The 17,741-nt window shown below is 36.1% G+C and overlaps 1 protein-coding gene across 2 annotated transcripts in view; it reads left to right on the top strand.

Annotated features, from left to right (window-relative positions):
- DPYD (dihydropyrimidine dehydrogenase) overlaps window positions 1-17,741 on the top strand; it is a 380,477-nt gene that overhangs the window by 129,128 nt on the left and 233,608 nt on the right. For both annotated transcript variants that reach the window (XM_075424984.1, XM_075424985.1), the window contains exons 6-8: window positions 3,883-4,079; window positions 8,465-8,546; window positions 11,822-11,909. In XM_075424984.1, coding sequence (XP_075281099.1) covers window positions 3,883-4,079; window positions 8,465-8,546; window positions 11,822-11,909 — 367 coding nt within the window. The remainder of the gene's footprint in view (window positions 1-3,882; window positions 4,080-8,464; window positions 8,547-11,821; window positions 11,910-17,741) is intronic.

Raw genomic sequence — 17,741 nt, 5'->3', positions numbered from 1 at the left:
AAACCAGTGGGAAAGTGTGAAACTAATAAAATCAGTTCCTAAATATTACTGATTTCATTGCCTGTATTTTTCTTTCTGTGCACTAGCAAAATCTGATAACAATTCAAAATATACTAATATATTTCACACTAAAATAAGTACCAGCTAGATGATGATGTTTACGTCAGTAGCTGTTTGGTATCTCATCATCTTAGTGAAGGGTATTTAATGGCAAACCTGACTGATAAACTTATTTCTATAGCCTTTTAAGTGTGGAAACAAGCATTATGCCTCAAGAATATAAAGGATTTAGTAATGAAGTCAAAACTTATGTTACTGAAAGATTAGATTTTCCCACTGGTCCTTCCATTTCTCCTATTTTTTTTTTGTATTTCAGCCGTTTTCTGTTGATGAAGGTTTTGTGATGAAGATGAGAGATTAAACAGATGCACTTTTTACTTAAGAAATGTGACCTCCTGTGTATTTCTTGGAGACTACCAAATATGCTTTTTAGCAGGCTGTCTTGTGTCGTAGGATTAGACAAAGGCTTTTTAACAGTTTAACACTGAAGTTAGACTTTCAGTCTATTTACTCTTTTATTTAGCACATGCTTTGTCACAATTCAAAGCTAATTTTAAATAAAGGTGAATTAGAGTAAAACTGTACGACCATATTTGAATTCTGCAGATAGGTGGTGATGGGTATCTACAGTATATTCCTCTTAAAATAATTCTGATCAGAAAACTCAAAAGTGACTGAAGTGAGTTACTTTATTTTATATGAAAATTGCGATAATGATTCTGAATAACAGTTCTATCTTGCTCTAATGGTTTTAAATGTTTTAGATTCATTTAAATCATGCTTACGATGCCATAAAATGATTTTCATGAGGTTAACAAAATGCATTTCTCTGAGTCACCTGCCACTCTGCCAAATGTCATATCTTTTCATCAAAACATGCTAATACTAGAGTCGTGTGGTGAAGGAAAGAACCAGAATTATGTTACATAGGAGGACAATAAGCTTTTCCCTTTGTGCATTCTGAAAAACAGCTAAAGTGAGTTAGCTAAAACTCTCCAGGATAATTAAACTTGTATCAGATGCTTAACAGTCGGAACCACTGTAATTTGCTTAAGTGGGAAATATTGTGGAACCCTAATACAAACTTGTGTTTGCATACAGTGCCTGGAATTAAGCTCTTTGCTGAGTATACTGAATGTTTTGGAGCAAGAACCAACCCCACTGCAGTGAAAGGATGTTTGATTTACAAGGGAGAAGAGAACAGCCCCCCATATTTCACTCTGGAGAGAACACTGAGGAAGAGCACTCACACCTTTGCGTGTTGAAGTAATGCAAATAGGGAAACTGTAATATGTTATAAATGTCTGAATCAAGAGACAATTTGTTTCAATTGTTGGAACTGTAGCAGAATAGCTTGGCTATTTCAGTTTGGTCAAATTGTATCTTACTTGAGGACAAAGTCCCATAACCTTTTTTGTAAATTAGGATATACTTTCTATGGACCCTAGTGTACGTGAAGCATAAGCAGTGGATGGAATCTGTGTGGGTTTAGTTTGAATAGGCCCTGGATGGTGAAGTAGTAACAATGGTATAGTATTTGATAAAAAGTTAAAGAATAAATGCCCAATGTTGTTAATGTCTATTAATAATCTATGTAATCTCTTTTGTTTGTGTATGAGACAGAACCAGAAGGAAAGGCAGGCATGGGGATGAAGGCAGGGTCTTTCTGTTGAGAGGTTCAGCTTTAAAATTCTGCAGTCTGAGCAGATTAAAATCGGAGAGGACAATTGCGTGTAATGTGGTGTTGAACACTTGCTTGCAATGTAGTCATCTCTGCACACCAAAGGATTTGTACAGAAGAATTCAGTGATATTTAATTGGATTAATTACAGTGTAGGGAAACTTCACCATGAGGTGAGTGAAAATCGTTTGAAATGCATTGAAGCAGTTTGCTGTTTTCACACAGTTACACTGGCAGCCTTAATATGCAAAACTGCCACTGAATTCCAGATGGCAAGATACTGCCGCACAAGCTGGCTGTGCTGCATGAAGACAGTTTCACCCTATTTGCAAATAGGCAGAATTAGAGTTGACCATTCAGCCTGAACTACTAGGATTTCCTGCATGAGTGCATGGTTTTTGAAGCTTAACACTGCACTGCAGTAATGCTGCACTGTAGTATATTTAGTTGATGGGTATGACTGTTCAATAAAAAATATAAAAATAATTATGTTAACAATAAAGTAAATTTAGTGAGAAGTTTATTAAGCATATGCATATTCATAGGGTTCAATATACACACTAAATATGCAAGTTATGTAATTTGTATTACTGAATAGCCTTCTAAAAAAACTGCATGAGACTTTAATGGAAATTTGGTATAATTCAAGCCGTTTCTGTGTGAATGTAACAAAGCAGACATTTTAGAAATACCCTACTGCATTTTGGTTATCACAGTCTAGTTTCACAGTACAATATAAGCTTTTCAGCCTGTGAAATCCATTAATAACCACATTAAACCTTCTCATATTGTATGAATTGTCAGGTTTAAATGATTCTTTTTTTAAAACAATTGTCTATCTCTTGCTTCTTGCAGTTTGTTAAAATGCTATGTCAATTTACAGTGACTGGGGGAATTTGACACAGAAATTTTAGAGGGGGAAGGAGCTAATCATTGGTTTACCTAGCATGAGTGCTCAAGTGCACATGAAGAAAATTAACTAATTCAAAATTTAAATGAAAAATTCTATTCACGAGTGGAATTGCCAAAGTTTAAGTTGAAAAACCTTTGGTTCTTGAGTTCTAAGGAGTGTAAAAACTGTTGGTAAACTTGTTGAATAGCTCAAATATTATTTTTATTAAGACAAATGACAACGTATGTGTTTTAGAGTACTAGTTAGTGCTTATGAAACACAATTCTGCATTGAAATAGATGGGAAACAGTGTTGTCCTCTGGTAGTTTTTGAGGTTCAGCCTTGAAGTGTTTCCGGTATGACTGAGAATCCCAATGCAATGAACTCTTGTATTCTTTAGGTATAATATTGTTTTTCTGACATAAGATATACTCCTTGGATTAAATATTTCCCCCTAATGCCTAAAATAAAATGAAGAAGTAATTGTGCTCTTCCATGCTCCTAATATTTAGTAACCTTCAAGGGCTGTGAGTCTATTATTTCCTTTTATAGGTTGTACAAGATAGAGAATCCATTCCTTCCTCTACCATGTATATAAATGCAAAGGACAGTGAAGTGTAGCTCAGTGAATGTAGAATATTTCTGCCTTAGTCTCTTACCTGTGTGCCTAAGCAAAGAACTGGTTTAATGCAAATATGAAATAAACTGTGTGACATTGCAACTAGGTTAGAAGCCCATTGCGCTGGGTTCTGTAAAAATGCAGAATAGTGGTCAGAGACTGTCCCAGAGTACTTTTAATAGTCAAGACAGAATGGGGCAGGTGATCACCATTTTACAGGTGAAGAATTGAGGCATAGGGAGAATAGTCTAACTTTCAGGTATGCCTACAACTTTTGGACACCCGATTGAAAGGAGACATCTGAAATAGATGAGCAATTAACATGAAACAACTCCTATTAGAATTACCTAAGAGGAGGCATTTCAAGCATGGGTTACCTTTTAAAATATAGCACTGAACACTAGAGGCAGTTCCTGAAAAAAATTTCAAAACCGTCTACTGTTGATTACATGCCACCTCTAAAAAGTCAAGCCGTAAGTGATTTGTCCAGGATCACAGTGTTACGAAGTGATCTGCAGTAAAACATCAGTGATATGTGACAGGACAAGCAGAAGCTTCCATCATGTTATTTATAATAAAGTTTAAGGAGAGGACGTAAAGTATGTAACCTGTTGAATGTATGCTTTTCAGGTGTTCAAAGCTATGAATATTCCTCAGATCAGAAACCCTTCCTTACCTCCTCTAGAAGATATGCCTGAAGCCTATCACATGAAGATAGCTCTCCTTGGTGCAGGACCTGCAAGTTTAAGTTGTGCTTCCTTTTTGGCTCGATTGGGCTATTCGAACATCACCATATTTGAAAAGCAGGAGTATGTTGGTGGCTTAAGGTAAAAAACAATGACAACAAAGTACTTTTTCCAATGATTGTAGAAAGCATAGCAAGAACTATTGTGTGAATGTGGTTTATGCACTATCCCTTTACCTTTACCAAAGGAAGAGAGTAGAAAATTTCAGATCTGGTTCACTTTTTTTTTTTTTAATTGAAATAATTCATTATTGAAGTTAAAATAGGTACAGCTACAGGCAAGCTTTAAGAACCTGGTGGCTATCTCCTATATTTTCTTCATATGACCTCTAAAATTCCAGGGTGCAATTGTTATCAAATAAACACTTCAGAACATTATGTCAGGAACCATTTTCCCTTATTCAAAAATTTTTAAAAGATGGTGAAGTACATGTAGCCCTGCATAGTGAAAGAACTAGTAGATGTTTAAAATGCTTTCGACAGAAACTAAATTGATGGAGAATTTAAAATTCAGAATGCTTTCCTCAACTACGTTATGCAAATAGAGGTGACGGTGAATAAATCCATTTTGTACACCTGGACTTGCAGCTTTAGTAAACCATACCATAAGACTGAAATAAACCCCCTACAAGTCTCAACTGTCAACAAATTGCGAATACACAAAGGAAGGTACCTTTGCAGTTTTCCAGTGTGGTTAACACTTGGCTGATATTTGCATGGTATCACGTTCTCTATGCTAGACGATGAATTTTTACCACTGTACAGTTTCTGAGATTGTGTCTTACAAGTATAAGATAAAATATTTCAGAAACTGACTAGTGGATACCAACTCATTCAAAATCAAAGTTAAATTGTACATGTTAAGACCTACTTACACTAAAGTGTTTATAAAATAACAACTGAAAACAAAAAGAGAAACAAGGGCGATGCACTCATATTTCTCATCGCAGCATCACCGAAATCGATAGAGTTGATACTGTTAATTAATTTGATCCATAATGTCATAATGTGAAATACTTATTCAGTGCTCTGGAAGATAGAGAATCAATGCTGGAGAAGTTGAACTGATTACTTGCATTTTCCCCAGTGAGGTTCAGAAGTATTCTACCTATTTATCAAGGTATTAATACATAGGCATTTAACATGGAGCTGTTTTGCTTGAACTGGTTGCCACAGAGAACTGCAATTTTAGTATATGAAATACCTATTCACCTGTTGAGTTGCACATGTTTTTGTAAGTACCAGGTTTAAAATCTGTTTTGTTGCTGTAAATTACTAAGAAATAATGAGATTTTTTTTTAGCAATGAAATTTTACTTGGTGACAGGTTAGAATCATGGTGGACTCAGCAATACAATGCAGTACTTTCTGCAGTTGCTTACAGTGCTTACAGTACAATGTTGCAGTTGATTACTATGTGCTTGAATATTTGGAGCAATGTGATCTTAAGCTGCATCTGTTCTTCATGTTTTAAGTTGAATTTAAAAAAAAGCTTAGCCTGTTGTTTGTTCTACTGCAAAAAGCCTTACACTAAGTTTTGCCTGTTCTGTTAGTATCCTTAATGGTTAAAGAGTACATTTTAAAATGTATTTCTTGCTTTTGAGTCTTAAAGAACACATAGCAATGTTGTGGTTTAATCCCAGCCAGCAACTAAGCACCAGACAGCTGCTTGCTTACTCTTCCCCTCTCCTACCCTGTGGGATGGGAAGGAGAATGAGAAAAAGTAAAATCTTGTGGATTGAGATAAATAAAGTTTAACAAGAAAGTAAAGGAAGGGATAATAATAATAGTAATAATTATATATATAGAGATACACAAAACAAGTGATGCAGAAATGCAATTGCTCACCATGCAATGAACAATACCCAGCCTGTCCCCGGTCAGCAATTGCTGCCCCCCAGCCAACTCTCCCAGCTTATATACTGTGCATGACATCATAAGGAATAGAATACCCCTTTGGCCAGTTTGCATCAGCTGTCCTAGCTGTGTCCCCTCAAACCCTGAGATGCTGGAAACATCACCTGCACGGGTCTTCTCCTCCAAACCAGGACAAGCACTCAAGGTCAAATTTTACTTCCATTCATTGTAGAAAGTTTCACACCTGGTTTATGGGCATCAATTCCTTTTATCCTTATTTTAATTTTGGAACAGAAGAGAGGCTGGCCTGTGGCAGCGATCACCCATTATTGCATTTGTAAGTCTTTGCACTACATGTAACAAGTTTACGTTGTTGATGGGTGTGTTGTCAAGGCTTCATAAACTATGGCAAAGGCTAACAAGACCAAATTAATTTTGAATTTGGAATCAGCTGTTTGGAAGGGCAGTGCTTGTGCCCTTTTTCAGTTTGCTCTGCCTTTTTTAAAATGTTTTTACCTAGGGTGTTCCTTCAAACACAAGTTGCCTGATAGCTAAATTTAATAATATTGTGACAATAGAAAGGTGTCTATTAATTGCGGTTCCTGTGATGTGATATTTAAGCATAGCGTAAGTCTGTGGTTATCTGAACATGTCTGAATTTTTCACTTTCACAGGCAGGTTTTCCCAGATTTCACCAGTTGTGTAAAATATGTGCTTTATAGTAAGTCATGCTCTTGCTTAGAGACTGTGATCAAGCTTCACTGTTCATTCTTCTATGCCACTGGTTTACAACAGAACAAAATATTTCTCTCACTAGGCCAAAGGGGTTTTCCTTGAGCAAAACTAATGTGGGTTCACTGAGAAATGCCAGGCACCTGTCCAAGCACCTCTAACTTGGATCAGATTTGAGTAAGAGGTGAATTTGTGGCACACTGTTCCACCCACTGTATCCCTCCTGCACCTCTGCCCCATTTCCTTCTTCCCCCTCTGTCTCTTCGTTGCAGAGTCAGAGACTGTCTTCTGCTGCTGAAAGAAATTGTATCAGAATTATTTATGTCCCAGTAGACTTTCATAAGATGCTTATTTTCATGGTAAATGTGCATGTATGTGTCCCCACAGAACTGTGCATATTTATATAGGAACATATATGTACAGTTATATGTACATGTATGTGGGTAGTCCACTGCACAGAACTGTAAGTAAACATTTAATAAGAGAAAATAAATGTTTACAAATTCTGACAGTGACATAACACAGCCAATACTGTTCTGGGTTCTTCTAAGAGTCATGGAAATGACAGACCTTCAACAAGTATATAGGTGGCTTGGGAAACAGAACTTTCATTTTTATATTAGATTTCTTTATTGAATCTCTGTTGCAAAATCATACTGACACATTAATTTCTGCCTCAGACACCTTTTTACTTAGCATGGCCTATGGAAGTTGTATTGTCATGACTCGTTCATTATATCTGATATATTTAGAACACTTCATTGTACACTGGTCAGGAAAGGTGAAGACATGGCAGTGTTAGAAATGATAAGGAGGAACACCAGTTTCTTATCAATATAATTAAAGTTGATACAACGTAAAATAAATAAAATCCTTCTGGCCTGACAAAGTTAGATGGTAAAGATGGTGTGGTCACTAACAATATGTAAAATAAAGCCACAGTGAATCTCTTGTGCCAGTGCGTTGTTATGGAAATGGTGGAACCATTAATTTGAAAACGGATTAGACTGAAGCTTAGAAATGTCTGGGGAGAGACTTTCACTTTTCTGCTTACTCAGTTTTTTTTATCTTCGTTGAACAAAAGTATCTAGAATAGAACTACACTGTGTTTACCTGTAATGTGTTTTATGTCATGGATTTTGAACTGGCATAAGTAGATGTCATTTTATTGGAGATAAAAAATCTGTACTGGTAGATATAAATTGAGATTCTGCAGTTTTCCATGAAGGAGATGAAGATGTCATTTCTAATGTTCCCCAAAAGGAAGAAAATGCCAGCTAATAAACGTGAAGTCAAAAAGCAGACTTTAGACCAAGAGCTGATAGAAAATTACTGACTTTGTCCATGCTGAAAGATCATACAAAATTATGAAGTAGAAATGGAGGAAGGTACAGTTTTAAATATCATTGCCCAAAATAGCATATGCAACACTTTTTAAAAAAATGTATGGGAAATTTGATTCTTTCTTATTGAATAGCTTAGTGAATGATTGCTGGAAGGTCACTGTGCTTTTAGTAGCCAGGAGATCTTTTCTTAAATGGGTGTCTTAAGTTTGTTTAGTGTTACACATTTTGGTGAAAAAAAGGAATGGAGCTAAAACTCTTTTGTACCTCAACTTGACATATGTTAAATGGTTACCTGCAAGTTGTGGGCAGGATTGGCCTCAAGGTACTGCCTTCCTGGCCTAAGTTTTTAGCATTGGGTGAATAATGCTGTTTTGTCACTCTAACAATTTAAAAAAGCTGAAGTCAATCTTCAGCACTTTTCCAAATTTCCAAAATTAACTAAGGTGTGTTACAATTACTGAATTTTTAACAAATAAAAAATGCTTTCTTCCAAACAACTGTTGGTATTTCACAAGCGTTTTCATTTGTTTTAGTACATCTGAAATCCCTCAGTTCCGATTGCCATATGATGTAGTGAATTTTGAAGCTGAACTTATGAAGGATCTTGGAGTGAAGGTAATGAAAAATATATCCTGCCTATATATAGCTCAAAGAAAAAAGAACAAGAACTCTGCCAAACATTAGCAGCAAAATGTCATGCACATTAGTAAAGAACAATTAAAAGCTACGCTAGACAGAGGCAGGAAGATGCTTCCTCTTGCTCAGGGCATTTGTCTGTCTCCTGTCTGAATGCCACTAGTTTGGAAAAGGGCAATCAATAGTTCTCATCTGGCATGCCTGCATGTGATTAATTGTCTGTAAGAAACAAATTCCTAAATTGCTTTAGGGGTTCAATGTAGCTATTGGAATGATTTGATTTTTTTTAATCGAGTTTTTTTCATGCAAGTTTGGCACTACTTAAAACATTCTTATTTGCTACTTCTCTGTTCATTTCCACTCCCTGAGTTTTTTCTTAATGGTGTATGATACAGTCTTGCATCCAAGTTAATTTTATAATAAAATGCACCAAATTAAACAAAGCGTTAACATGATCATCCATTATAAACAATAACAGTCATTCAACTTCTTGGAAAGTAATACTAATGCATTATTCTGTTAAACAAATATGTGTTTTTCACAGATAATGGGAACATTGCTTTATTGTTAATTTAGGGCTTGAGCTGAAGATTTAGATCGTATTTACAACTGCTGCACGTTTTAATAGAAGTTACAAATGTGGAATGCATCACTGGATCAAGTTTTTGAGTGCCAGGAGGGATAATATGTTTTTAACATCATACTAAAGCGTTCAGTGAAGCAAGAAATTCTTCTTGGAATCTTTCATGTTGGTTCGTATTGTAAAAGCAGTAGACTGTTGTCATAAGACCCAAGTGAGAACCTCATCCTGCCCAGGTTTTATAAAAGTGCTGGTAAGATGTAAAATAAGGCTTTAAATGCCACAGATCTATTTTTCTACTCTAAATATCCCTTTGCAACCCTTGAAAAGACTGACAAAATAGAGGTTGAGATAGGGATGGGGCTAAAAACAGGGCACTCGGACAATTTTAGATAAAATTGCTGGGCGTAGGCTCCTGGGAACCCTCTGCAAAACTCAGTTCCTCAGGGCTCCCTGCTATGACAAGGTCTCCAGAATGGACTGATAGAGCCACCAAATCATCTTTACCTGCAAGTCCTCTGCAGGGTTGAAGTGCAGCAGAGAATCTCAATGTAAATTTGCTTCCAAGCTCTGCCACTGGTTTGCGATTGACCCTTTGGCAAGCTGGTTAACTGGGTACCTTAGCTTTATACCTCTATAAGCTGGACATACTTTCTGGTGTTTACTTAAAGCATTTCAAATTTGTGGTGGAAGGTGCTGTATTGTGTAAATGCTCCGTAGTGCTGTTTATTCAAGTAATTCTACTGAAATTAGTAAGAATTAGTCAGCTGAACAAGGATTACAGAGCTAGGCCCTAGGAGTATTATGAATCCCCACATAAAACAGTATTGCCATTTAAATTCCTTCATTAGGTTTTCATAACATATGTACACAATAGGATAAAAAAAAGTAATGACAATTTATGGAATGTATTTTGTTGGCAGTGAGCATCTAGTCTGTATTCTTGAAAGGATTACAACTGTATATGGCTTTTGTACCTCTGATAACATCTATACTAAATCTCCAAAGACAAAAAAAAGTCAGCATTCTAAGTATTGTACATTGTATTATACATCAGACTTCTTTTTCACCAATAAGAAAAGTGTATTAAATGGAATATAGGCAGATGCAATAGCAAACAAGATATACAATGAATGCAATGATATACAAGACTAAACTGTTAAGGTTGCAAAGTATAGCACTTATACAATAGAGCGTGGCATCTTGTAAAGTGAATACGGAAGTGATATAATAAAAACTGGGGGAAAACATTCATATTCAGAGATTCTAAAGTATGGAGATAAAACCACAGGTACCTATGTCAAGAAGTAGAAAATATCAGAGGAGGAGTCACACACATTTTATGCACTCAGAAGCCTTGGAGTTATGAGCAAAAGGTATGTGTGTCTTCAGTTGCGTGACCTCTACACAGGAGACTGTGGTAGTTGGTTTGCTGAACACGTGGCACTTTCCTGTCTTGTAACAATTATAGTTACTCAGCCTGTGCAGTGGCTGCTCAAAGCAGGATTGCTGGTGCAACATTGGTTGGTGCATAGTCTACAAAGATTTTTCAGCTTTTGCTTCTGGAGGTGACTAGTAGTTGAACTGAAACAAGTATAGATTATAGGTGCATTTTGATTACTGTGACTTATTACTTTCAATAAATGAGCACCAATCACTGCACTCTGGACATTGTTGCTTGTCTAAATTAGAATTAATAATTGCAAGTTTAAATCAAAATTGATCTCATTCATAACTTTGAAAACCTTTGTTAGTTTACTATGCAGAACAGTCTGCTTCATTATGTGCAAATAGGGCATGCTGTAATTTGCACAGAATATTCTTCAGACTCCGTCTCTGGCCCAGTGTTTTGCAGGCAGGTTTTCTGAATCCACAAAAACATCATTGGCTTCACTTGAGGGTTTTTGACATAGAGGTGTCCTAGCTAGTGGTCTCAGTGCAAAATTCAGGCTGTGAGCCTTGAGAGCGCAGCACAAAGCAATACCACCTTTCCTTTGGGACTGGCGTTGCATTCTGCACAATTGGAGGCCTACCAAGTGCCTGATACTGTGTGGGAAAACATTGCTTCGTTTTCTGTTCAGAACCCCTGTTGATACTGAATACTGTCATGTCTTTTATTTTCTTTATTTCTCTATAAGAGGCTCATACTTTCACTAACGTTTCTGCAATAACCTAAGCTGCTTGCTTTATTGGTTGGTGTGCTGGGTGATCCATTTAGCGCACATTCCCTAAAGGAGAGTCTTGCTTTGACATCATGTTTCTTAAATTCTGATTTTCATGTGGGAATACAACCTCTTGTAGTCAGCACTGAATACAGCGATTTACTTACAGTAGAAAACTGTTGTTTTCAGCTTTGCTTCAGTATTGTATTCCATACACAGGCTTCATTTGTTTGTTTATCTTGCTTTAACTCTTTTAGCTTACAGCAGAAACCAAGCTAGCCCATGGTGGCTCCCATCTGAGAATAGTCTGAAGGTACTTTTTACCAGGATCTAGTTTGGGCCACTTGCTTCAATTCGAGCCAAACTGGCTTTTTAAACCTGGCTTGCGCGAGGAGGGGAAAATAAATTTGCTTTGTTCACGAGAAGATCCTGTGAGATGTCTGTATGCAGGACACGATAGAAAGTATTTTCAAGTTATCACATTAAAAGCAAGTAATCTTTAATTCTTTCAGATAATTTTTAGTAAAGGCCTTGCAATGGATGGGATGACACTCCCTACCTTGAAAGAAGATGGCTATGAAGTGGTCTTTATTGGAATAGGTAAGAAGAGCTCACTGTCCTGTGTTTTGTCATCCTGAAATTGAATGACTGTCTAAGAATAAACTGTAACTGTAAACACTGTATCTGTGTTAAAAGCATGATGTGAGACAGCTTCAATTTGATGCATTATGAAGTATGGAATATAAGGAAAATTAAACAGGAAGCTAAACTAGCTGTCAAGACAGTTACTTGTTAAAATTGTCACATTTATAGGATAGATTTTTAAGCAAGATGAGAATGTAGCTGAATGTTTGTTTAAATAGTTAAAAAATGGATGAACTACAAAATTACTGGCAATTAATTGCCATATTGGCCTAGGGTGATACACAAGTTCAGTTTTCAATTTTTGCAAAGAGCTTACTCATACCCACTAATTACTGAGTCTTATATGTAAGCCAGTGATACCATGCTTGGTTGCTTTTTTGCTTTCCTCCATAAAAAACATGTGAAATCCTTCAGAAGGGCTGTAGTGAAATGTAATTATGGGATGAGTTAACAAAATAAGCATGCTTTGACTTAACCTAAAAATGGCATCATAGGTCTGTCTTCTCTTCTATGCTAAAGAAGTCCTGCACCTGCCTGGTGTCTGAATCATTGCTTCTTTTTAACGTTAGATTAGAATTGTTATCCATTTGCAAGTATTTTGAAGTACAGCTGGACCCATCGCTGCCATATGATAGGCATGTTGAGCAGGCATTGTCTACAGTTGGTTTGAGGCTTAATGCTCTTTATTGATCTAGACGTTGCCTAAGTGAACATAATAGGAAACAAGTTGTCCAACTGTTCCTCCTTCCTATTATTGATTACAGAGATGTAATTCTTAGTACAGCGACAACTGTTGTTTACCATCTGGATATGCAGTATAATAAGCTCTGCAGGTCTATTCTGCCATGTGATTATAGTACAGAGCATTGCAATTTATGTAATCCTAAATCCTCACATTGTTAGTGACCTTCCATGTATAGGAATTCTGTTGTGTCATATTTTGGTATAATTACATACAAGGCAACAGTCCAACTTATCTTCTTTAGTGTTTTAATCTATGTCTTTCAAACTGCTTTGTAAAAATCTCACCAATGAGCGATTAATTCATAAATAAACATTTGTTTTCTGAGAGTGTAGCATTTAGGAAAAAGTTATCAGTCATTTTTGGAATATCAGCATGATAACCCTGCATTTCTGACTCAGAAATTTAAAATAGTAGTTCAGTTAAAGGTTAGCAAATATAGTGATTGAGAACTACACATAGGATGGAATGTTTGATTTATGTCTGTGGGTTTATTTTCTGACCTTAATAAAGTTATCCTAATATAAAATATTTTTGGTTAGAAATATATATAGACAACATTGTGCCATAGAGACGCTGTGTAAAGAGATACAGCTAGAATTTTAATAAACAAGAGAAGGTATCTGAAGCATAATTCTCCTGTAAACCATGTGTTCATGGATTGTATTAGGAAACGGAGGGTATAAAGTTCCTACAAAGTTTTGTAACTGGAAGCTGCCTTGCATTCATGATGAAGTTGGTCCCTCTCTGTGCCTCCATGTCTGCCTGTCATCTCTCTTTTACAGTGCTGTGTTAGACATTGGACAGTAATGTGGCCTTGCACACTGGTAGTGAAAGATGGAGGACAAACTAAGGCGTTACAGATTTCTGGGGTTAGCTATATTAATGCAATAGAGCATTTATAAACTCAGCAACAGCAGTTTTTCCATAATGAGTCTGTACTGTATTTCTTTTTGTGTTCTTTGCCTACTGAACAAATATATATTCAATGAAATATCACATTTGAACATTACCCTGAATCATGGGAGTAAAATAAGTAGAGAACCCTGCTTACATAAAATAGAAGATTTTTTTTTTAAAGGTGGTTGTAATTTGCTTCTGAATTAATCTGTACCTCAATGGAAAATAAACGTGGTAGTTTTCAATTTTCTGTATTAGTGGAAGAAATAAAAATGAATGCTTGTGTAAGAGAAGATGAAGACCCTGATGAGATGAGGGAGTACACTGTGAGAGAATTTTTTCATAGCCATGTGATGTTTGAAGAGCACAGCTTTAGTCTTGCAAATGAGATGGAACTCAAGAATTTATCAGTCAGGATTGTAGAAGAGTCCATGTGTGATTCATGAAATAGAAGAGCATTTGTAAATAGCCAGCTACATGAGGGCAGTTGGAGATGCGAAGAGAACTTTGAAAGCTATTTTCCACACAGTTATGCATCAGGAGAAGTCTATTGCTCTGTAGGAATGTCGCATGAAGTAGGGAAATTATGTTCCTCATCTGGGTCTATGGAAGGTACAGCACAGGTGACTGAGTCTGATCACTTCTAGCAAGTGACCATATTGAAGAAAAATGAATAGCAAAGGCTTTCTGTGAGAGCTCTTTGGAAAGGTATTAGAAGAGTGCTCTAGTCAACGTATTTGCTCTGTTTCAGACCTGAAGGGTAAAGTATTCCCAAGAAGTTCACAAAGTGATACAGGTTAACAGCCTTACTCTAAAATAAATAATAAGAAAAAAGATACTTAGCTTCAAGTCTTTGCTTACTGAGGCATTGAGACTATGATGTTTTATCTTAAGGTGAAAGACTCGCTGCAGCCAGTAGGTCTGGTGCATTTAGGTCACTGCTTAAAGCTCAGAAAAACATCTTGTACTAGACCTGAAAACTAGCAGATGGCCAGTAGGTGTCACCAACCTTTGGCAACTTCTGGGGTCTCAATTTGAGTCACACCTTACCTCCATACTATTTTATTTTCCACCATCTTTCCCAGTTAGGCTGTGGCTGTGTGTATAACATTGTAGAGACTGATGTGGAACTTGGGGTTACAAAGATACATGCTGAACTAGCAAAGACTGGATCCAAGGAAAAGCTTTCATAGTTACCTGGATAAGCGGTAATGAAAGAGATCAGTCTGGACTAAGGCACAGTGGAAGCCAACACTACCCTCGGGTAGCAGAACCTCAGAACAAATGGTAGGTGAATCTCAGTCACAGGATTGCCTGTTACCAGTTTTGCCTTTGATAGTTCTTTCCTTAAATCTCCTGGTTTTTGCTTACCTGAACTCTGTTTCATCCAAGAAGTTCCTTATGTGGTACTTCTGTTTCTTTCTAGAGGATCAGTATGTGAATTGCCTCTTCCCTGTCCATCATTTACTCTCATGGCCTCTCAGTTTTGTCTCTACAAAGACGTATATTTTGCAACATCTGGCAATAAATGTATCTTGCATTTTGTATACAAGGACCTAAGAGATAGACCATTCTCCTGATTTCAAATTACAGCAAACATAAATATTAAAGGATAGTCCATGGATCTCGGTTTCTTACATCAAAAGTAATGATAGACAATAGCACACATGAGATCTTTTTCACAGGACTAAAAGGCAGCAGCCAAACAAAGGAAGGAACAAATATATTAAATTAATATTAAATATGTTCTGGGAGTCTCTACTATTTTTTTTAGTTCTCTTTTCATTGTCATTTAGTTTGGTGCAATTTTTAAACTTATTCAGTCTTATTTCAGTGGACAGTTAAAATGCTGATTAAGAATTGGAGGTGTAGAATAGAGTCCTTAAAATTTTAATTTTAAAATTCTGTTTTATCTTCCAGTTACAAGTCTCTTGGTTTTATTTGGTTATTCATAATCATTGATGAATAGGAATTAAATCTCCCAATTGAACTTTCACAGTTATAAACTAATCTCTAAAACTGCGCATAGAAAAAAAAAAATCAGCTCTGCTTTTTACTAAGAAGTGTTTGTGAAGGATTTGTGATTGAGCTGACAAATAATTTTGAAAATTTTGCTGTTGAAAAAAAGAGTCTTGCATCAGTTGCTGCCTTTTTAAAACACCATAGAGACTCCCCGTAACAGAGAATCGGCATGCTGAGAGCAAAAGGAGAAATCAATGATGGTGTGAGGGGCTAGAGGAGAGAGCACATGGTCCTCAGAGATGGCAAAGTAAGGCAGCGAAGAGTATCTTACAGAGAACAGGGTAATCTGAATGCTTTGTGTTCCTGTGTCTCTAGGTTGATTTTCAGGATAGAATACTTAGGATTTTTCCAAAAAATGTCTATGTGTATGTGTCTCACTTGGCTGTAAGAGAAAATGCAGAAATACTAGGCTTTTATTACTCATTGTTTTTGAAGTTCAGCTACATTCTTTGGAAAACAGGATTCTGTGGTTCTGTCTTTTTAAGACTCCACATTTGTATATGCATTATATATTCTTTTTGAAACAGAAAGTACAAACCAATTTTTTTATGAAACTGTTTACTTGAATGAAAATGAATGACTTAAATATTTAAAGTGTATAGGGACATGTTTCATGTGACAGTCAAACAAATATGTAGAAAGGCTGTCACCAAAAACATATTTTCTGCAGACTTTTACACAAACCTCTGTCCTTATTCTGTAACATTTCATCATAACATAGGGGTTTTATGTAACATTTACATTCTTTTTATATAAAGTTTGGATAAAATATATCTTGAAAGAAAGTTTTATTTGATAAATTATTAAAAAAAAAAAATCTTAAGTCCCCATTCCCAGAAGTTGCTTAGTAGCTTTAACTTTAGTGACAGTAGGCTTAAACTTGCGGCACTAACTTTCTGGTTAACTTCTTATTATAGGGCAAACACAGCTAGTAATGAAGCTTTCTTGTTTCTTCCTCCATCTTGTGATGTTGCATTGCTATAAAGTCAGTTTTATTGTATTAGAGTATTCAGAAGTTCTATTAAATACTGCGAAATGGTAAGTTAGATGAGCGTACCAGAGTAAATCTAAGTAGATTGTTGCTTGGATGTATCCTAAATAGTATATCCTGCTTGCAAGGGTTAAAACCGTACATTAGAAAGAAAAAAAAAGTGAAATCCCTCGTGGAAAGAGCCTCTGTGATAATTGCAGTCATTCATAGTGAATTAACATAGCATTCAAACAATAATATAATCAGATGATTCTATTGATTGGAATGAAATTACACACTAAAAAAAGAAATTAAAAGTCCAAGCATTGATGTAACTTGTTTTAAAAAAAAATCCTGTGAGATTGATTTACTGTCTCTTCCCCAAAAAGTAAGTAATCTCCTCATGCCTGTTATTATCTTCTGATTAACTATGCAGTGCCACCTGGTGTGCAGATGGGAAGAATATTACACATCAAGAGCTCTGTTCACACCCACCCACACAGATATAAACCTATGTGGCAAAAAGTGAACAGATGTTCATTTTAGTTGTGCTATAGGAAAAAATTGTGCATCATACTTCTGATTCATAAACTAAATTTGGAGGACATGAAATCTGCATATGGGCCCTGTAGGCCCATGGCCAGCACAGACATTTATGGAGGAAATATGTCATATTCAGAATCGTTCTCATTTCACGTTGTGAACAGACTTTTATTTGTTTGCTTCTCTGGTTTCGTTTTAACTTGCATTTCTGAGTTTTCTTTTTCTCTTCACTTGCTATTTCACTTATCACCTCCAAAGGGAGAAGTTTAGAGGGAGAGTCATTTGATAATATATCCAGGATTTATCTGTTGGTTGTTCGTTTTTCAGAATTGTTTTCTGTTTCTTGGCATTTAAGATGTTCCTAAAATTATGCTTTTCGGCCTCTTGGTGAAGACCTGTTTGTCTCAGTGGTGATGTAGCAAGTCATGTAAAATATAATACATTTGGTTAAAGATGGAACTGTAGTACAAGCATTGCGTAGCCTTAGACTCTTAGGATCTTCAGCTCTATTTTTGTAGGGGTTTTGGTGTTGTTTTGTATTATTTTATAATTTCCTAAGTATTCTGACAGTACATAGATTATACAGTGTTTGCTGCAAGGAAGCTGAATT

The sequence above is a fragment of the Opisthocomus hoazin genome, chromosome 6 (genome assembly GCF_030867145.1).
Source record: "Opisthocomus hoazin isolate bOpiHoa1 chromosome 6, bOpiHoa1.hap1, whole genome shotgun sequence".
In the NCBI taxonomy this organism is placed as follows: Eukaryota; Metazoa; Chordata; class Aves; order Opisthocomiformes; family Opisthocomidae; genus Opisthocomus; species Opisthocomus hoazin.
The sequence above is the reverse complement of the archived record's forward strand: the minus strand, read 5'-3'. Positions and strand labels throughout refer to the sequence as shown.